Below are 17,866 nucleotides of genomic sequence, written 5' to 3'. Positions count from 1 at the left end.
GAGAAATGTACAGAACTGTAAGTGTTAATGTTGTGGCCGAAACAACCGCTAGAGGGAGCTAGATGCAGAATTATATAAAGCATCGATGTTAAGCCTCCTGTGAGAGTGTTGAGGAGAAGGTTAGAAGACAGACTGTAGGAAAGCTAGTGTGAGTGAGAGCAGATCATGGTTATTGTAATAGTGTAGAGATTAGTGATAGAGGAGTGTAGCTTGTATATTTATTAACAATTGTTTATTATATAGAAATAAGAGTCAAATTGAATTAAGTAGTGTAAAGAAATCTTTAGCTTTGTTGAATATAAAAACTCATTGTGCTCTTTGTGAACACTACGCCAATCATCCTAGGATCTAAACCACAAAGAACACCACATGGTACCAGGAGTTTATTTCGCAAAAATAAGCAATTACTTTAGATAGTATAGCTATTAAGACAATTCCCGAAAAACAGTCACGCTGCTAAACCAAATGAAAAGTTTCCACAAACACCGATCGTACGATGGAAGGTCTGAAGAAACCTGGCCACTTCAGGACAATTGGCAAACTGTGTCAAAATTGGCAATTTTTCGAACAACAGTTTAAAGTTTTCTTATCTGCCTCCGCGCTAGAAAATGCTTCCGATCAGAGAAAAATCATACTTCTTCTTAATTTGGCTGGACCGCAGGCATTAGAGTCGTTCAACTCATTTGAATTTTCAGAAGAAGAGGATATAAAATAAGTATAACATGGTGCTGGAAAAATTCGATGTTCGCTTTAAAAAGCAAGTGAACGAGACATCTGAGCGCTACATGTTTAGAAATAGGCTGCAGCTGAAAGGGGAGTCGGTACTTTCTTTTATTGCTGCTTTAAAATTAAGAGTGCAGTCATGTAACTTCTCCTCCATTGCTTCGCGATCAAATTGTCTTTGGAATTAATGATGAACATTTGCGATATAAGGTGCTGAGGTGACCGATTTTGCCGCCAGATGCAGCGATTAATATGTGATGCCAGTGAACAAACATCCTTTGAATATGCGGAGTTCAGGGCAAACTAAAAAGGTGCAAAGTCGGGAAACGAGGCCAACGCCATTAAGGCTGTGTTGTAACACAGAAAACCAAGCACAGCGGCCTGTGGTCATTTTGAAAGCAACGTTACGAGCATGATGATGATGATGATGATGATGTGCACACGCTGTGGCCACGCCTGCAGTAACAACAACTGTCTGGCAAAAGGCAAACAATGTTCCAGCTGTTGCAAATACAATCACTTTGCAGAATAGTGTCGTTTCACAACAGCCTCAACAGCTAATAAATTCAAAAGATCGTACAACAATTAACGGAAGATTCAGAGTATACAGAGAGAAGAAAAGGAAAAAAAGTATCAACGGATAATGATGATTCCTCCCAATATGCATTGAAATATACTTTCATGGTCGATGCAATTACCAGGGTCAATGCAGTGGACTGTGAGAACAATCCGATACATCAGCTCTCCAAAATTATTCAAGAGTAGACTGTGCTACTTGACATAAATAGGTCTGAAATTCCATTTAAATTGGAGACAGGTGCACACGCGAATTTAATAGCGGAGAAGAATTGAAGACACGTGCTCAGCAAACCACAAATAAAGAAATCACGCTGTCGATTGATTATGAGATGAAATTAAAATTGCTTATTTTCACAAGTAGGCTTCAAATGAAGTGACTGTGAAAAGCCCCTAGTCGCCACATTCTGGCGCCTGTTCGGGGAGGCTGGTACTGGAATTGAACCGTGCTGCTGGCCTGCCTTGGTCTGCGATTTAGCCCAGTGTGCTAAACCTAATGGCAACGCCATCGCCGCAAGAGATTCCTGCTGTCACATTGTTCAGAATGGTGACATTAGCAAGCCACTAGACTTCAAAATAGTAGAAAGTGACAAATCATCGCTACTTGGGGCAGATGCTTGCTCAAAGGATACACACAAACGATAATTCAAATGTCATGCTTAAAGATGAAATTGAACAAATTTTATCAAGAGGTACAAATAATGTTGCTACCGCGGATTCAGAAATAGTACACACTGTGGAAACACAAACTTCATTTACTGCAGAAATGCTGGCAGTGTCTGACAACAAGTTACATCTAATACGAGAAAAACAGAGAAGGGCTTGACACCTGATAGAAGCATGGCCCAAAGGATGGTGCTCCCGTTTTCGCAGTGTCAAAGATGACCTCACTGTGATTAACAGATTCCGAGGTAAAGGAGACAGAATAGTCATTCCCATCCTTCCTACGGAAAGATATCTTAGAATAGAGACATGAAGAGCACTAAGGAATTGAAAAATGCCGCAGACGGGCAAGACCCTCTGTGTACTGGCCTGGGATTAGCAAGGATGTGGACAATCATGTACAGGAATGCAGCATTTTTCAGATGCATCAATCCGCACAATGTAAAGAAAGCTTTGAAGAAAATGAAGTTGTCCATGGCTGAAAGTTGGAATGGAGCTCTTTCATTTTAAAGGTCATGACTGTTTAGTTATTATTGATCACTATTCTAACTATCCTGAGATTATCACAGATTGAACAATCCAATCAGAGCAGCAAAATCTGGTATTTGCTCGACACGGAGTTCTATTAAATGTTGTTTCCGACAATGGTCCTCGTTTTACCAGCAGGGAATGGTCACAATTTGCTGAAAGTTATAATTTCCACCAGATAACATCAAGTCCATTGTATCCCAATCCAATGGGAAAACTGGGAAAGGCGTTGGAATAGTTAAGAAGCTATTCAGCAAAGATTTCCTATTAGCACTGTTAACATATAGAGCTGCTCCATTGCCATCGGAGGTTTTTCATTGGCACAGATGTTGATGGGAAGAAAAATGTGTACAACTCTACAAAATCACAATTCCAAATATGGATGAACAAGTACATTATGGCAGAATAAGGTTGCAAAAAAGAAAATAAAAAGCCAACTACAATAAGCATATGAAATACAATGGAATATAATGTTGACAAATGTGAGGTTATCCATTTTGGTAGGAATAACAGCAAAAGAAATGAAAATGAAAATCGCTTTATTGTCACGAGTAGGCTTCAATGAAGTTACTGTGAAACACCCCTAGTCGCCACATTCCGGCTCCTGTCCGGGGAGGCTGGTACGGGAATCGAAACGTGCTGCTGGCCTGCTTGGTCTGCTTTCAAAGCCAGCGATTTAGCCCAGTGAGCTAAGGGATTATTATTTACATGATAAAATATTAAAACATGCCGCTGTGCAGAGGGACCTGGGTGTCCCAGTGCATGAGTCACAAAAAGTTGGTTTACAGGTTATTACGAAGGCGAATGGAGTTATGTCTGCCCAGTGAAGCAGTTGGGCTCCTTGATTAAATGTTTTTAAGGTAAAGATAGATAGTTTTTTGAAGAATAAAGGGATTAAGGGTTATGGTGTTCGGGCCGGAAAGTGGAGCTGAGTCCACAAAAGATCAGCCATGATCTCACTGAATGGCGGAGCAGGCTCGAGGGGCCAGATGGCCGACTCCTGCTCCTAGTTATTTTTTTTTTTTAAATAATTTTTATTGAAAGAGTTTCCATACAGACATTTACCCCTACTAATTTTTAAATTATTTACAACACAATCCCTCTAGGCAAATATCCCTCCCTCGCCCGCCCTCTCGCGCGCACCAGTCCTCCCCCCCCCCAAGCAACAACTTAACAAACAAGGCAGCCTACAGTTTCAGACATGAGCAGCGAGCAGACTTGCCCGCGTTACAGTCGTGCATGTCCCCCCACGACCATTGCTGCCCCCCCCCTCCCCTCTCCCCCCTCCCCTCCCCCCCCTCCCCTCCCCTCCCCCCCCTCCCCTCCCCCCCCTCCCCTCCCCCCCTCCCCTCCCCCCCTCCCCCCCTCCCCTCCCCCCCTCCCCCCCTCCCCTCCCCCCCTCCCCTCCCCCCCAGTATTCCGGCCTCCCTAGCCTCCTGTACCCCCGGTTCTACCCCGACCCCAAAGATCGCAAGCCCCCATCCTGGTTTGACCCTGGACCCCACCACCTTCGACACCGTCCTTGCCACCCCCTTCCAGAACCCTTCCAGCACCGGACACGCCCAGAACATATGCACATGGTTCGCTGGGCTTCCCAGACATCTAACACACCTGTCCTCACCCCCAAAGAACCGGCTCATCCTTGTCCCCGTCATGTGAGCTCTATGCAGCACCTTAAATTGAATGAGGCTCAGCCTCGCACACGAGGAGGAAGAATTGACCTTCTCCAGTGCATCCGCCCACGTCCCGTCTTCTATCTGCTCTCCCAGCTCCCTTCCCACTTGGCTTTCAGCTCCTCCCCTGATGTTTCCTCCGCCTCCTGCATTATCTTGTAGATGTCCGATATCCTCCCCCCTCCGACCCAGACCCCCGAGAGCACCCTATCACTCGCCCCCTTACTGGGGAGCAGGGGGAACCCCTCCACCTGCCGCCTAGCAAATGCCTTCACTTTTAAATATCTGAACATGTTTCCCGGGGGGAGCTCAAACTTCTCCTCCAGCCCTCCCAGGCTCGCAAACCTCCCCTCTATAAACAGGTCCTTCAGCTGCCGTATGCCCACCCTGTACCAGCTCTGAAATCCCCCGTCGATGTTCCCCGGGATGAATCTATGGTTCCCTCTTATTGGCGCCGCCAACAGACCTCCCATTTCCCCCCTGTGTCGCCTCCACTGCCCCCATATCTTGAGGGTGGCCGCCACCACCGGGCTCGTGGTGTACCTCAGTGGGGGGGAGCGGCCATGGTGCCGTTACTAGGGCCCCCAGGCTTGTGTTGCCACAGGACGCCCTCTCCATTCGTTTCCAAGCTGCCCCCTCCCCTTCCATCATCCACTTGTGCACCATCGACACGTTTGCCGCCCAGTAATACCCCGAGAGATTGGGTAGTGCCAGCCCTCCACTGCCCCTACTCCGCTCCAAAAAGACCCTCCTCACCCTTGGGGTGCCGTGCGCCCACACGTAGCTCATGATGCTACTCGTCACCTTTTTGAAGAAGGCCCTAGGGAGGAAGATGGGCAAGCACTGAAATAAAAACAAGAACCTTGGGAGGACCGTCATTTTGATTGACTGCACCCTCCCCCGCCAGCGACAGCGGTACCATGTCCCACCTCTTAAATTCCTCCTCCATCTGTTCCACCAGCCTGGAAAAGTTCAACTTGTGGAGGGTCCCCCAGTTCCTTGCCACCTGCACCCCTAAGTACCTAAAGCTCTTTCCTGCTCGCTTGAAGGGGAGTCTCCCAATTCCCTCTCCCTGGTCCCCCGGGTGTATCACAAAAACCTCGCTTTTGCCCAAATTTAGTTTGTACCCCGAAAAGTCCCCAAACTCTGCTAATAGTTCCATTATCTCCGGCATTCCCCCTTCTGGGTCTGCCACGTACAGCAGTAGATCATCCGCATACAGCGATACCCGATGTTCCTCCCCTCCCCTAGTCAGTCCTCTCCACCCCCCTGAACCCCTCAGTGCCATCGCCAACGGTTCAATCGCCAGTGCGAAAAGTAAGGGGGATAGGGGACATCCCTGCCTGGTCCCTCGGTGGAGCCCGAAATACTCCGACCCTCCTCCCGTTTGTCACTACACTCGCCGTCGGGGCCGAGTAGAGCAACTTCACCCACTTAATAAACCCTTCCCCAAACCCAAACCGTTCCAACGTCTCCCACAGGTACTCCCACTCCACCCTATCGAATGCCTTCTCCGCGTCCAGCGCTACCACTATCTCAGCCTCCCCCTCCACTGCCGGCATCATAATTACATTCAGCAATCTCCGCACGTTCGTGTTGAGCTGCCGCCCCTTCACGAACCCCGTCTGGTCCTCATGGATTACCCCTGGCACACAATCCTCTATTCTAGCTGCCAGGATCTTTGCCAGCAACTTGGCATCCACGTTCAGAAGCGAGATAGGCCTGTAGGACCCGCACTGCACGGGATCTTTATCCCGCTTCAATATCAGGGAGATCAGAGCCTGCGACATTGTCGGGGCAGAACCCCCCCTCCTCGCGCCTCATTAAAGGCTCGTACCAGTACCGGTCCCACCAAGTCCACATTTTTCTTATAGAATTCCACCGGGAACCCATCTGGCCCCGGCGCCTTCCCCGCTTGCATCTGACCTATTCCCTTGACAAGCTCCTCTAGCGCTATTGGCACCCCCAGCCCTTCTACCAGCCCCTCCTGGACCCTTGGGAACCTCAATTTGTTTAGGAAGTCCTCCATTCCCCCTCTCCTCGTCGGCGGCTCAGACCGATACAACTCCTTGTAAAAATCCCTGAAGACCCCGTTCACTTCTTGCCCCTTCTGCACTACCTTCCCGCCCCTCTCCTTCACTCCCCCAATCTCCCTAGCCGCATCTCGTTTGCGAAGCTGGTGTGCCAGCATCCTGCTCGCCTTTTCCCCATACTCATAGACCGCGCCCTGCGCCCTTCTCCACTGCGTCTCTGCCTTCCTGGTGGTCAGCAGGTCGAACTTGACCTGCAGGCTGCGCCGTTCTCCCAGCAGCCCCTCCTCTGGTGCCTCCGCATATCTCCTATCCACTTCCAATAGCTCCCCCACCAGCCTCTCCCTCTCCTGCCTCTCCTTTCTTTCTCTATGTGCCCTTATGGAGATCAGCTCTCCCCTGATCACTGCCTTCAGGGCCTCCCAGACCATCCCCACCCGCACCTCACCCATGTCATTCAGGTCCAGATAGCTCTCAATGCTCTTCCGGACCCTTTTACACACCTCGTCGTCCGCTAACAGCCCCACATCCAGCCGCCACAGCGGGCGCTGGTCCCGCGCCTCCCCCATTTCCACATCCACCCAATGTGGTGCATGATCAGAGATCGCAATGGCCGAGTACTCAGCTTCCCGTACCCTCGGGATCAGCCCCCTGCTCAACACGAAGAAATCGATTCTGGAGTACACTCTATGGACGTGGGAGAAAAAGGAATACCCCCTCGCCCTCGGCCTACCAAACCTCCATGGGTCTACTCCTCCCATCTGCTCCATGTACCCCCTCAGCACTTCTGCCGCTGCCGGCCTCCTATTGGTCCTTGAGCTCGATCTGTCTAGCCCGGGGTCCAGCACTGTGTTAAAGTCCCCCCCCATGATCAAGCCCCCTGCCTCCAGTCCCGGAATGAGGCCCAATAGGCGCTTCATAAAACCCGCGTCATCCCAGTTCGGGCATATACGTTGACCATCACCACTTTCTCCCCCTGCAGCTTACCCTTCACCATCACATACCTACCCTCCTTATCCGCCACCACCTCCTCCGCCACGAACGACACCCTCTTTCCCACCAGAATCGCCACCCCCCCGGTTCTTTGCGTCCAATCCAGAGTGGAACACCTGTCCCACCCACCCCCTTCTCAGGCGAACCTGGTCCACTACCTTCAAATGGGTCTCCTGTAACATTGCTACATCAGCCTTCAGTCCCTTCAGGTGTGAGAATACCCTTGATCTCTTGACCGGCCCATTCAGCCCCCTCACGTTCCAAGTGATCAGCCGGGTCGCGGGACGACCCGCCCCCTTCCCCTGCCGATTAGCCATGTCCTGTTCCCTGCTCGCCCCGGGTCGACCCTCCCCTTCCGACCCGCTCCCCATGGCGATGGCCCCCTCCCCCCACCCCTCCAGTCCTCCACTTCCCGTTCCTGGTCTTTCCAGCAGCAACCCGGTGTCCCTCCCTAACCCCCCTCCCCCCCCCCCCCCCCCCCCCAGGCTAGGACCCCTCCTAGCCGCGATGTACCCTCCATCGTACTCCCGTAAGTCAGCTGGTTTACGCTGACCCGGCTGCTCCTGCCACACTCCGACTCCTCTGCTCCTAGTTATTGTGTTCTTCTGAATCCTTTACCCCTGTTACAAGGAGATTATGTCAGAATACAGAATCCTGATGGTGGATGGTCACATGTTTATATTTGATCATATTTGGTACAAACTGAATATGGCACAATGCCCAAATGAACAGAAGAGCATTATTGAAGATAACAAACTACATTCCATTTCAAACTCCAAATACTGTTGCTCTGGATGCCATGTGATGCCACATTGACTTTCCAAATCCTTCATTGTCGACAAGAAAATATGGAAGATGATTTAAACACTTCAACAAGAACACTATGAAGATCGACGCCAACAAGAAAACCGGCGAATAGACTGAATTTATAATGACATGTTAATACCTGGTACTCAGTAATCACTGCTACGATATGACATTTAACTTTTGCTATCGAATGTCAAAAAGATAATGATGCATTCTCGTTAGTGTTATATTTTTAAAAAATGTTACGAACAGAATTTATAACCTTCTTTCTCAAAGAAAGGAGGATGTGACATTATGAGAAATGTACAGGACTGTAAGGGTTAATGTTACGTCCAAATCAACCACTTGAGGGAGCTAGATGCCGAACTATATAAATCATCGATGCCAAGCCTTCTGGACGAGTGTTGAGGAGAAGTCTAGAAGACAGACTGTAGGAAAATTAGTGCGAGTGAGAGCAGATCATAGTTATTGTATTAGTGTAGAGATTAGTGGTAGATGAGTGTCGATTGTATATTCATTGTCAATTGTTTATTATATAGAAGTAAGAATCAAATTCAATTAAGTTGTGCAAATAAATCATTAGCTTTGTTTCATATAAAACCTAGTTGTGGTCTTTGTGAACACAGAAAAAAATAAAGAGTAAGATAGATTATGAAAGTAAACTTATTAGAGTTTGGTTTCAGATTTCAGCATCCACAGTAATTTGCTTTCATTAGATTATGAGAGTAAACTTGCTCAGAATATAAAAACAGACAGTAAAAGTTTCTCCAAATATATAAAACAAAAAAGAGTGGCTAAGGTAAATATTGGTCCTTTAGAGGATGAGAAGGGAGATTTAATAATGGGAGATGAGGAAATGGCTGAGGAACTGAACAGGTTTTTTGGGTCGGTCTTCACAGTGGAAGACACAAATAACATGCCAGTAACTGATAGAAATGAGGCTATGACAGGTGAGGACCTTGAGAGGATTGTTATCACTAAGGAGGTAGTGATGGGCAAGATAATGGGGCTAAAGGTAGACAAGTCTCCTGGCCCTGATGGAATGCATCCCAGAGTGCTAAAAGAGATGGGTAGGGAAATTGCAGATGCACTAGTGATAATTTACCAAAATTCACTAGACTCTGAGGTGGTCCCGGTGGATTCGAAATTACCAAATGTGACACCACTTTTTAAAAAAGGAGGTTGGCAGAGAGCGGGTAATTATAGGCCAGTGAGCTTAACTTCGGTAGTAGGGAAAGATGCTGGAATCTATCATCAAGGAAGAAATAGCGAGGCATCTGGATAGAAACTGTCCCATTGGGCGGGAAAGTGGAGATGAGTCCACAAAAGATCAGCCACGATCTCATTAAATGGCGGAGCAGACTCGAAGGGCCAGATGGCCGACTCCTGCTCCTAGTTCTTATATTCTTATGCTCTTTAGCACCATCCTAAGATCAGAACCACAAAGAACACCACAAGTCAATCTTCAATTCAATCTAGTACTCTACCCACAATCCCCTGCGTTCTCACCTTCTGGATCAGTCTTTTATGCGGCATCTTGTCAAACGCCTTCTGGACGTCTAGATATACCACATCCACAGGTTCCCCATTATCCACCTTCCTGGTTATGAATAGAATGATAGAACTATAGAAATGTTACAGCGCAGAAGAAGGTCATTCGGCCCATCTTGTCCATGCTAGTGTGAGGACACCCACCGTCTAATCCCACCCTCCCGCACCCTGTCCATAGCCCTGTAGCTTACAGCACTGAAGGTGAAGATCCAGGTACTTTTTAAAAGAGTTTAGGGTCTCTGCCTCCACCACCAACTCAGGCAGCGAATTCCAGACTCCCACTACCCTCTGCGCAAAAAGGTTTCTCTTCATGTCTCCTCCACACCTTCTGCTGCTTCTCTTGAATCTCTGTCCGCTGGTTCTACAATTCTCTGCCAGGGGACAATTTTTTATCCTGCCCACTCTGTCTCTTCCCCTCATAAATTTGTGCACCTCAATTAGGTCACCCCTCAGCCTTCTTTATTCCAAGAAAAATAACCCCAAGCGAGTTTGTCAAGCATGACTGTCCCTTCAATAAACCACACTGACAATGGTGGATCGAGCTTTGTCTTTCCAAACGTTCAGTCATCTCCTCGTTAATGATTGCTTCCAGTAACTTCCCCACCACAGAGGTCAAGCTGCCCGGTCTATAGTTTCCTACTCTTTGCCTCTCTTCCTTTTTGAATAGGGCAGTTACATTAGCCCGTTTCCAATCCACCGGACCCTTCAGCAGTCCAGGGAATTCTGAAATATCAGAACCAAAGCATCCACTATCTCTGCTGCCACCTCCCTTCATACCCCAGGGTGCAGGCAATCAGATCCCGGAGACTTATCTGCCTTTAATCCCATCAGTTTATTCATTACCGTCTCCCTTGTGAGGTTTATTGCACCAAGTCCCTCTGCATTAATTGCAGTTTTTGGAAAACTGTTATTTCCCTCTACTGTGAAGGCAGAGGCAGAATATTGGTTCAGTGTCTCCATCAGCTCTGTGTTACCCATTATTACCTCACCAGTATCGTCCTCTAAAGGACCAACATTTACTAAACTGGTTCACACTCACTCCATGTTCACAGTCACTCTGTGTACATACCAATACCAGTTCACATTCTCTGCTTACAACTATATCTTTTCCACACTCACCCTATGTTCACACCTACACCTGTTCACACCCACACCCTGCTCACACCTACACCTGTTCACACTCACTCTCTGTTCACATCTATTCCCATTCAAATTTACTCCGGTTCACACTCCCACCTGTTCACTTGCTCCCTGTTCACACCTAAATCTACTCACACTCACACCTTGTTCACACTCCCACCTGTTCACTTACTCCCTGTTCACACCTAAATCTACTCACACTCACACCTTGTTCACACTCCCACCTTGTTCACACTCTTGTCTTGTTCACATTTACTCCATGTTCACACCTGCACCTGTTAAGTCTCCCACCCTGTTCACACTTCCATCCTGTTCTCGCTTAATCACTGCACACACCTACACCTGTTCACACTCCCACCGTTCACACTTATTCCCTCTTCTCACTCCAACCAGTTTACACTATCACCTTGTTCAGATCTACACCTCTTCACACTCCCACCTTGTTGACACTTAGTCTCTGTTGACACCTAAACCTGCTCACCCCCCCCCCCCCCACCTGCTCACCCTCCCTCCTGCTCACCCTCCCACCCTCCCACCCTCCCACCTGCTCACCCTCCCACCGGCTCACCCTCCCACCCTCCCACCCTCCCACCTGCTCACCCTCCCACCCTCCCACCGGCTCACCCTCCCACCCTCCCTCCGGCTCACCCTCCCACCCTCCCTCCGGCTCACCCTCCCACCCTCCCACCTGCTCACCCTTCCCACCCTCCCACCTGCTCACCCTCCCTCCCTCCACCCTCCCTCCGGCTCACCCTCCCACCCTCCCACCCTCCCTCCGGCTCACCCTCCCACCCTCCCACCCTCCCACCTGCTCACCCTCCTCCCACCTGCTCACCCTCCCACCCTCCCACCCTCCCACCCTCCCACCTGCTCACCCTCCTCCCACCTGCTCACCCTCCTCCCTCCGGCTCACCCTCCTCCCTCCGGCTCACCCTCCCTCCGGCGCACCCTCCCACTGGCTCACCCTCCCACCCTCCCACCCTCCCACCTGCTCACCCTCCCACCCTCCCACCCTCCCTCCGGCTCACCCTCCCACCCTCCCACCCTCCCACCGGCTCACCCTCCCACCCTCCCACCCTCCCACCCTCCCACCTGCTCACCCTCCCACCCTCCCTCCGGCTCACCCTCCCACCCTCCCACCCTCCCACCTGCTCACCCTCCCACCCTCCCACCTGCTCACCCTCCCACCCTCCCACCCTCCCACCCTCCCACCGGCTCACCCTCCCACCCTCCCACCCTCCCACCTGCTCACCCTCCCACCCATCCACTGGCTCACCCTCCCTCCCACTGGCTCACCCTCCCACCCTCCCACCCTCCCACCCTCACACCCTCCCACCCTCCCACCCTCCCACCCTCCCACCCTCACACCCTCCCACCCTCCCACCCTCCCACCCTCACACCCTCCCACCCTCCCACCCTCCCACCCTCCCTCCGGCTCACCCTCCCTCCGGCTCACCCTCCCACCCTCCCCCCCCCCCACCTGCTCACCCCCCCACCTGCTCACCCTCCCACCTGCTCACCCTCCCACCTGCTCACCCTCCCACCTGCTCACCCTCCCACCCTCCCTCCTGCTCACCCTCCCACCTGCTCACCCTCCCACCCTCCCACCCTCCCACCCTCCTACCCTCCCACCTGCTCACCCTCCCACCCTCCCACCCTCCCACCCTCCCACCTGCTCACCCTCCTACTCTCCCACCTGCTCACCCTCCCTCCTGCTCACCCTCCCACCCTCCCACCTGCTCACCCTCCCTCCGGCTCACCCTCCCACCCTCCCACCCTCCCACCCTCCCACCTGCTCACCCTCCCACCCTCCTACCCTACCACCTGCTCACCCTCCCTCCGGCTCACCCTCCCACCCTCCCTCCCTCCCACCCTCCTACCCTCCCACCTGCTCACCCTCCCACCTGCTCACCCTCCCACCCTCCACCCTCTCAACCCTCCCTCCGCTCACCCTCCCACCCTCCCACCCTCGCACCCTGCTCCCTCGCACACCCGCCCACCCTCCCACCTGCTCAGCCCTCCCACCCTCACCACCTGCTCACCCCCTCCACCCTCCCACCTGCTCGACCCTCACCACCCGCCACCCTCCCACCTGCTCACAGCCTCCCACCCTCCCACCTGCTCACCCTCCTCCCTTCCCTACCCTCCTCCGGCTCAACCCTCCGCCCTCCGACCCTCCCACCCTCCCACCCTCGCCTCCGGCTCACCCTCCCACCCTCCACCCTCCACCTGCTCACCCGCCTCCCACCTGCCTTCCACCTCCACCCTCCCACCCTCCCACCCTCCCACCTGCTCACCCTCGCTCCCACCTGCTCACGCCTCCTCCTCCGGCTCACCCCCTCCTCCTCCGGCCTGCACCCTCCTCCGTGCCGCAACCCTCCACTGGCGCACACTCCCACCCTCCCACCCTCCCACCTGCTCACCCTCCACCTCCCACCCTTCCTCCGGCTCACCCTCCCACCCTCCCACCCTCCCACCTGCTCACCCTCCCACCCTCCCACCCTCCCACCCTCCCACCTGCTCACCCTCCCACCCTCCCACCCTCCCTCCGGCTCACCCTCCCACCCTCCCACCCTCCCACCTGCTCACCCTCCCACCCTCCCACCCTCCCACCTGCTCACCCTCCCACCCTCCCACCCTCCCACCGGCTCACCCTCCCACCCTCCCACCCTCCCACCTGCTCACCCTCCCACCCTCCCACTGGCTCACCCTCCCTCCCACTGGCTCACCCTCCCACCCTCCCACCCTCCCACCTGCTCACCCTCCCACCCTCCCACCCTCCCACCGGCTCACCCTCCCACCCTCCCACCCTCCCACCTGCTCACACTCCCACCCTCCCACCCTCCCACCCTCCCACCCTCCCACCCTCCCACCGGCTCACCCTCCCTCCGGCTCACCCTCCCACCCTCCCGCCCCCCCACCTGCTCACCCCCCCACCTGCTCACCCTCCCACCTGCTCACCCTCCCACCCTCCCACCCTCCCACCCTCCTACCCTCCCACCTGCTCACCCTCCCACCCTCCCACCCTCCCGCCCTCCCACCTGCTCACCCTCCCTCCGGCTCACCCTCCCACCCTCCCACCTGCTCACCCTCCCTCCTGCTCACCCTCCCACCCTCCCACCCTCCCACCTGCTCACCCTCCCACCCTCCTACCCTCCCACCTGCTCACCCTCCCTCCGGCTCACCCTCCCACCCTCCCACCCTCCTACCCTCCCACCTGCTCACCCTCCCTCCGGCTCACCCTCCCACCCTCCCACCCTCCCACCCTCCCTCCGGCTCACCCTCCCACCCTCCCACCCTCCCACCCTCCCACCCTCCCACCGGCTCACCCTCCCACCCTCCCACCCTCCCACCTGCTCACCCTCCCACCCTCCCACCTGCTCACCCTCCCACCCTCCCACCTGCTCACCCTCCCACCCTCCCACCTGCTCACCCTCCCACCCTCCCACCCTCCCACCTGCTCACCCTCCCACCCTCCCACCTGCTCATCCTCCCACCTGCTCACCCTCCCACCCTCCCACCTGCTCACCCTCCCACCTGCTCACCCACCTGCTCACCCTCCCACCTGCTCACCCTCCTACCCTCCCACCCTCCCACTGGTTCACACTTCCACCGGTTCACACTTCCACCGGCTCACACTTCCACCAGGTTCGCACACTTGTCATGTTCGCAACTATACCTATTAACACTCCCACTCTGTTCACACTTGCTTCCTGTTCACAACTTCACCTGTTCACATACCGTACCATTCACAATCACCACCTGTTCACATTTACTCCCTGTTCACACTCCCAACCTGTTCACACTTCCTCCCAGTTGACATGTACACCTGTTCACACTCCCAAACTAATCACACTCCGAATATGTTTACACATCCATCCTGTTCACTCCATGTTCCCAGCTACACCTGTTAACACTCCCACCATGGTCACACTCACTCGCGTTTCACACATACTCCCTGTTCATAACTACACCTGTTCACATGCCCACCCTGTTTACACACCCACCCTGACCACATCCCAGCCCTGTTCACACTTACTCTCTGTTCACAACTACACATTTATGCACTCCCATCCACTTCACACATACTGTCTGAACACACTTACACCTGTTCTCTCTCCAAATTTTGTTCACACTTACTCCATGTTCACACCTAAACCTACTCAGACTCCCATCTTGTTCACACACACTTCCTCCTCACTTCTACACCTGTTCACACTCACACCTACACATGCTCATGCCCACGCCCTGTTCACTCCTGCACCTGTTTATGCACACTCATGCTCAATCCTGCACCAGTTCACACTCACTTCCTGCTCAATCCTACACCTATTCACACTCACTACCTGCTCACTCCTACACCTGTTCACACTCACTCCCTGCTCACTGTGACAGCCTGTTCACATCTGATGGGGGAGGTTTGAGGTGATCATTTTGCTCCCCAGTACAGGAATGGGCTCTGGGTCAGCGGGTCACAGGTCAGAGGGCATCAGTTTGACTTACGGACACTGGAGTTGGTGTCTGGGTGGCCTGGTGAGGGAAACAGAAAGACAAAGATTTAGAGAGAGGTCTGATCAACAATCCTTATTTGTCAACACAACAATAAAATAAACAGAGTTCACGACATCCACACAATTCAATGCCCTGCCCGCAACAGTAGTGGACTCGCCAACACTAAACGCATTCAAATGGTCATTGGATAGACAGATGGACGATAAGGGAATAGTGTAGATGGGCTTTAGAGGGGTTTCACAGGTCAGTGCAACATCGAGGGCTGAATGGCCTGTACTGTGCTGTAATGTTCTAAACTCAAAAACCCCAACAAGATTCACTTCCTGCAGCTTCCAAGAGGCCTCAGCACCCAGGCGTGCGACTGACTAGAGCCAGAAAAATGCTCACATCAGGTGTGTGTGATTAGTGTGTGAGGATGTTCACACTGTGTGTGATTAGTGTGTGAGGACGTTCACACTGCCCACTGTGTGTGATTAGTGTGTGAGGATGTTCACACTGCCCACTGTGTGTGATTAGTGTGTGAGGATGTTCACACTGTGTGTGATTAGTGTGTGAGGATGTGCACACTGTGTGTGATTAGTGTGTGAGGATGTTCACACTGTGTGTGATTAGTGTGTGAGGATGTTCACACTGTGTGTGATTAGTGTGTGAGGATGTTCACACTGTGTGTGATTAGCGTGTGAGGATGTTCACACTCTGTGTGTTAAGTGTGTGAGGATGTTCACACTGTGTGTGATTAGTGTGTGAGGATGTTCACACTGTGTGTGATTAGTGTGTGAGGATGTTCACACTGTGTGTGATTAGTGTGTGAGGATGTTCACACTGTGTGTGATTAGTGTGTGAGGATGTTCACACTGTGTGTGATTAGTGTGTGAGGATGTTCACACTGTGTGTGATTAGTGTGTGAGGATGTTCACTCTGTGTGTGATTAGTGTGTGAGGATGTTCACACTGTGTGTGATTAGTGTGTGAGGATGTTCACACTGTGTGTGATTAGTGTGTGAGGATGTTCACACTGTGTGTGATTAGTGTGTGAGGCTGTTCCCACTGCGTGTGATTAGTGTGTGAGGATGTTCACACTGCGTGTGATTGGCGTGTGAATGACATTCCCACTACGTGCGATTAGCGTGTGAGGATTTTCGATGGCGTGTGATGACATTCCCACTATGTGCGATTAGCGTGTGAATCCACTGGGTTAATGGGTAGGGGTGTCAGTATTCACATCGACCCCTCACCAATGTCTATTCCTGTCATTATCTGCTACCTGATCTCAGGATAATTCACAGCAATGACCCCAAATGTCCCTCACAACCTTCACATCCTGATTTGAAAGAAAGAAAATTACAGCACAGGAACAGGCCCTTCGGCCCTCCCAGCCTGCGCCGTTCCAGGTCCTTTATCTAAACCTGTCTCCTATTTTCCAAGGTCTACTTCCCTCTGTTCCCGCTCATTCATATACCTGTCTAGAAAAGAAAGAAATATATTTCTCACACAGAATCTGATTCACCTTCCTCCATCCCTGGATGTTCCCCAGATGTTCATGCTGCCATTAACATTCCACTCACAGCCCAGTCTGCACCTCGCTGCTGTCTCTCTATCTGTGTGTCTGGCTCCAGAGAGAGATTTCATCACATTTAACACACACATTAATTCTAATCTCACCCCCGACATAACACCAGCAAAACCCCCTTTGTTCACTGACTCCAGCATTACCCAGATAGAAGAGTTCGAAAGATTGTGGATTTTTAAACCAGTAAATCAGGAGAAAGTGTTTCAGTGCAAGGAGGGAGGGTAACCAGAGGGACACAGATTGAAGAGAATGGGTCAAAGAAGTAGAGGGGGAGATGAGGAGAATGTTTTTTACACAGCGAGTTGTCGAGATCTGGGAAGTTGCTGTCTGAAAGATTCAATTATAACTTTTCAAAGGGATTTGGTGAAATAGAGTCTCAGAAACATCCTGCCACAGGAGGAATCCTTCAATCCCCATGTGTCTGTGCCAGTTCTCTGTACAACAACCCACCCCAGTCCCATTCTCCCGCTCTGTCATCCTGCCCTCAGTCCCATTCTCCCGCTCTCTCATCCTGCCCTCAGTCCCATTCTCCCACTCTATCCCCCTCATCCTGCCCTCAGTCCCATTCTCCCGCTCTATCCCCCTCATCCTGCCCTCAGTCCCATTCTCCCGCTCTCTCATCCTGCTCTCAGTCCTATTCTCCCGCTCTATCCCCCTCATCCTGCCCTCAGCCCCATTCTCCCGCTCTCTCATCCTGCCCTCAGTCCCATTCTCCCGCTCTCTCCCCCTCATCCTGACCTCAGTCCCATTCTCCCGCTCTCTCATCCTGCCCCCAGTCCCATTCTCCCGCTCTCTCATCCTGCTCCCAGTCCCATTCTCCCGCTCCCTCATCCTGCCCTCAGTCCCATTCTCCCACTCTATCCCCCTCATCCTGCCCTCAGTCCCATTCTCCCGCTCTATCCCCCTCATCCTGCCCTCAGTCCCATTCTCCCGCTCTCTCATCCTGCCCTCAGTCCCATTCTCCCGCTCTATCCCCCTCATCCTGCCCTCAGTCCCATTCTCCCGCTCTCTCATCCTGCCCTCAGTCCCATTCTCCCGCTCTCTCATCCTGCTCTCAGTCCCATTCTCCCGCTCTATCCCCCTCATCCTGCCCTCAGCCCC

General features: G+C 52.6%; 2 protein-coding genes across 4 annotated transcripts in view; both read right to left on the bottom strand.

Moving 5' to 3' along the window:
• LOC119964302 (netrin-G1-like) overlaps positions 1-17,866 on the bottom strand; it is a 100,884-nt gene that overhangs the window by 26,632 nt on the left and 56,386 nt on the right. For all 3 annotated transcript variants that reach the window (XM_038793584.1, XM_038793583.1, XM_038793585.1), the window contains exon 5: positions 15,188-15,214. In XM_038793584.1, coding sequence (XP_038649512.1) covers positions 15,188-15,214 — 27 coding nt within the window. The remainder of the gene's footprint in view (positions 1-15,187; positions 15,215-17,866) is intronic.
• The window catches only part of LOC119964301 (netrin-G1-like), a 728,862-nt gene that overhangs the window by 654,626 nt on the left and 56,370 nt on the right, over positions 1-17,866 (bottom strand). The window lies entirely within an intron of this gene.

The sequence above is a fragment of the Scyliorhinus canicula genome, chromosome 4, assembly GCF_902713615.1.
Source record: "Scyliorhinus canicula chromosome 4, sScyCan1.1, whole genome shotgun sequence".
NCBI lineage: Eukaryota > Metazoa > Chordata > Chondrichthyes > Carcharhiniformes > Scyliorhinidae > Scyliorhinus > Scyliorhinus canicula.
Note: the sequence above shows the minus strand (reverse complement) of the source record. Positions and strands in the feature narration are given on the sequence as shown.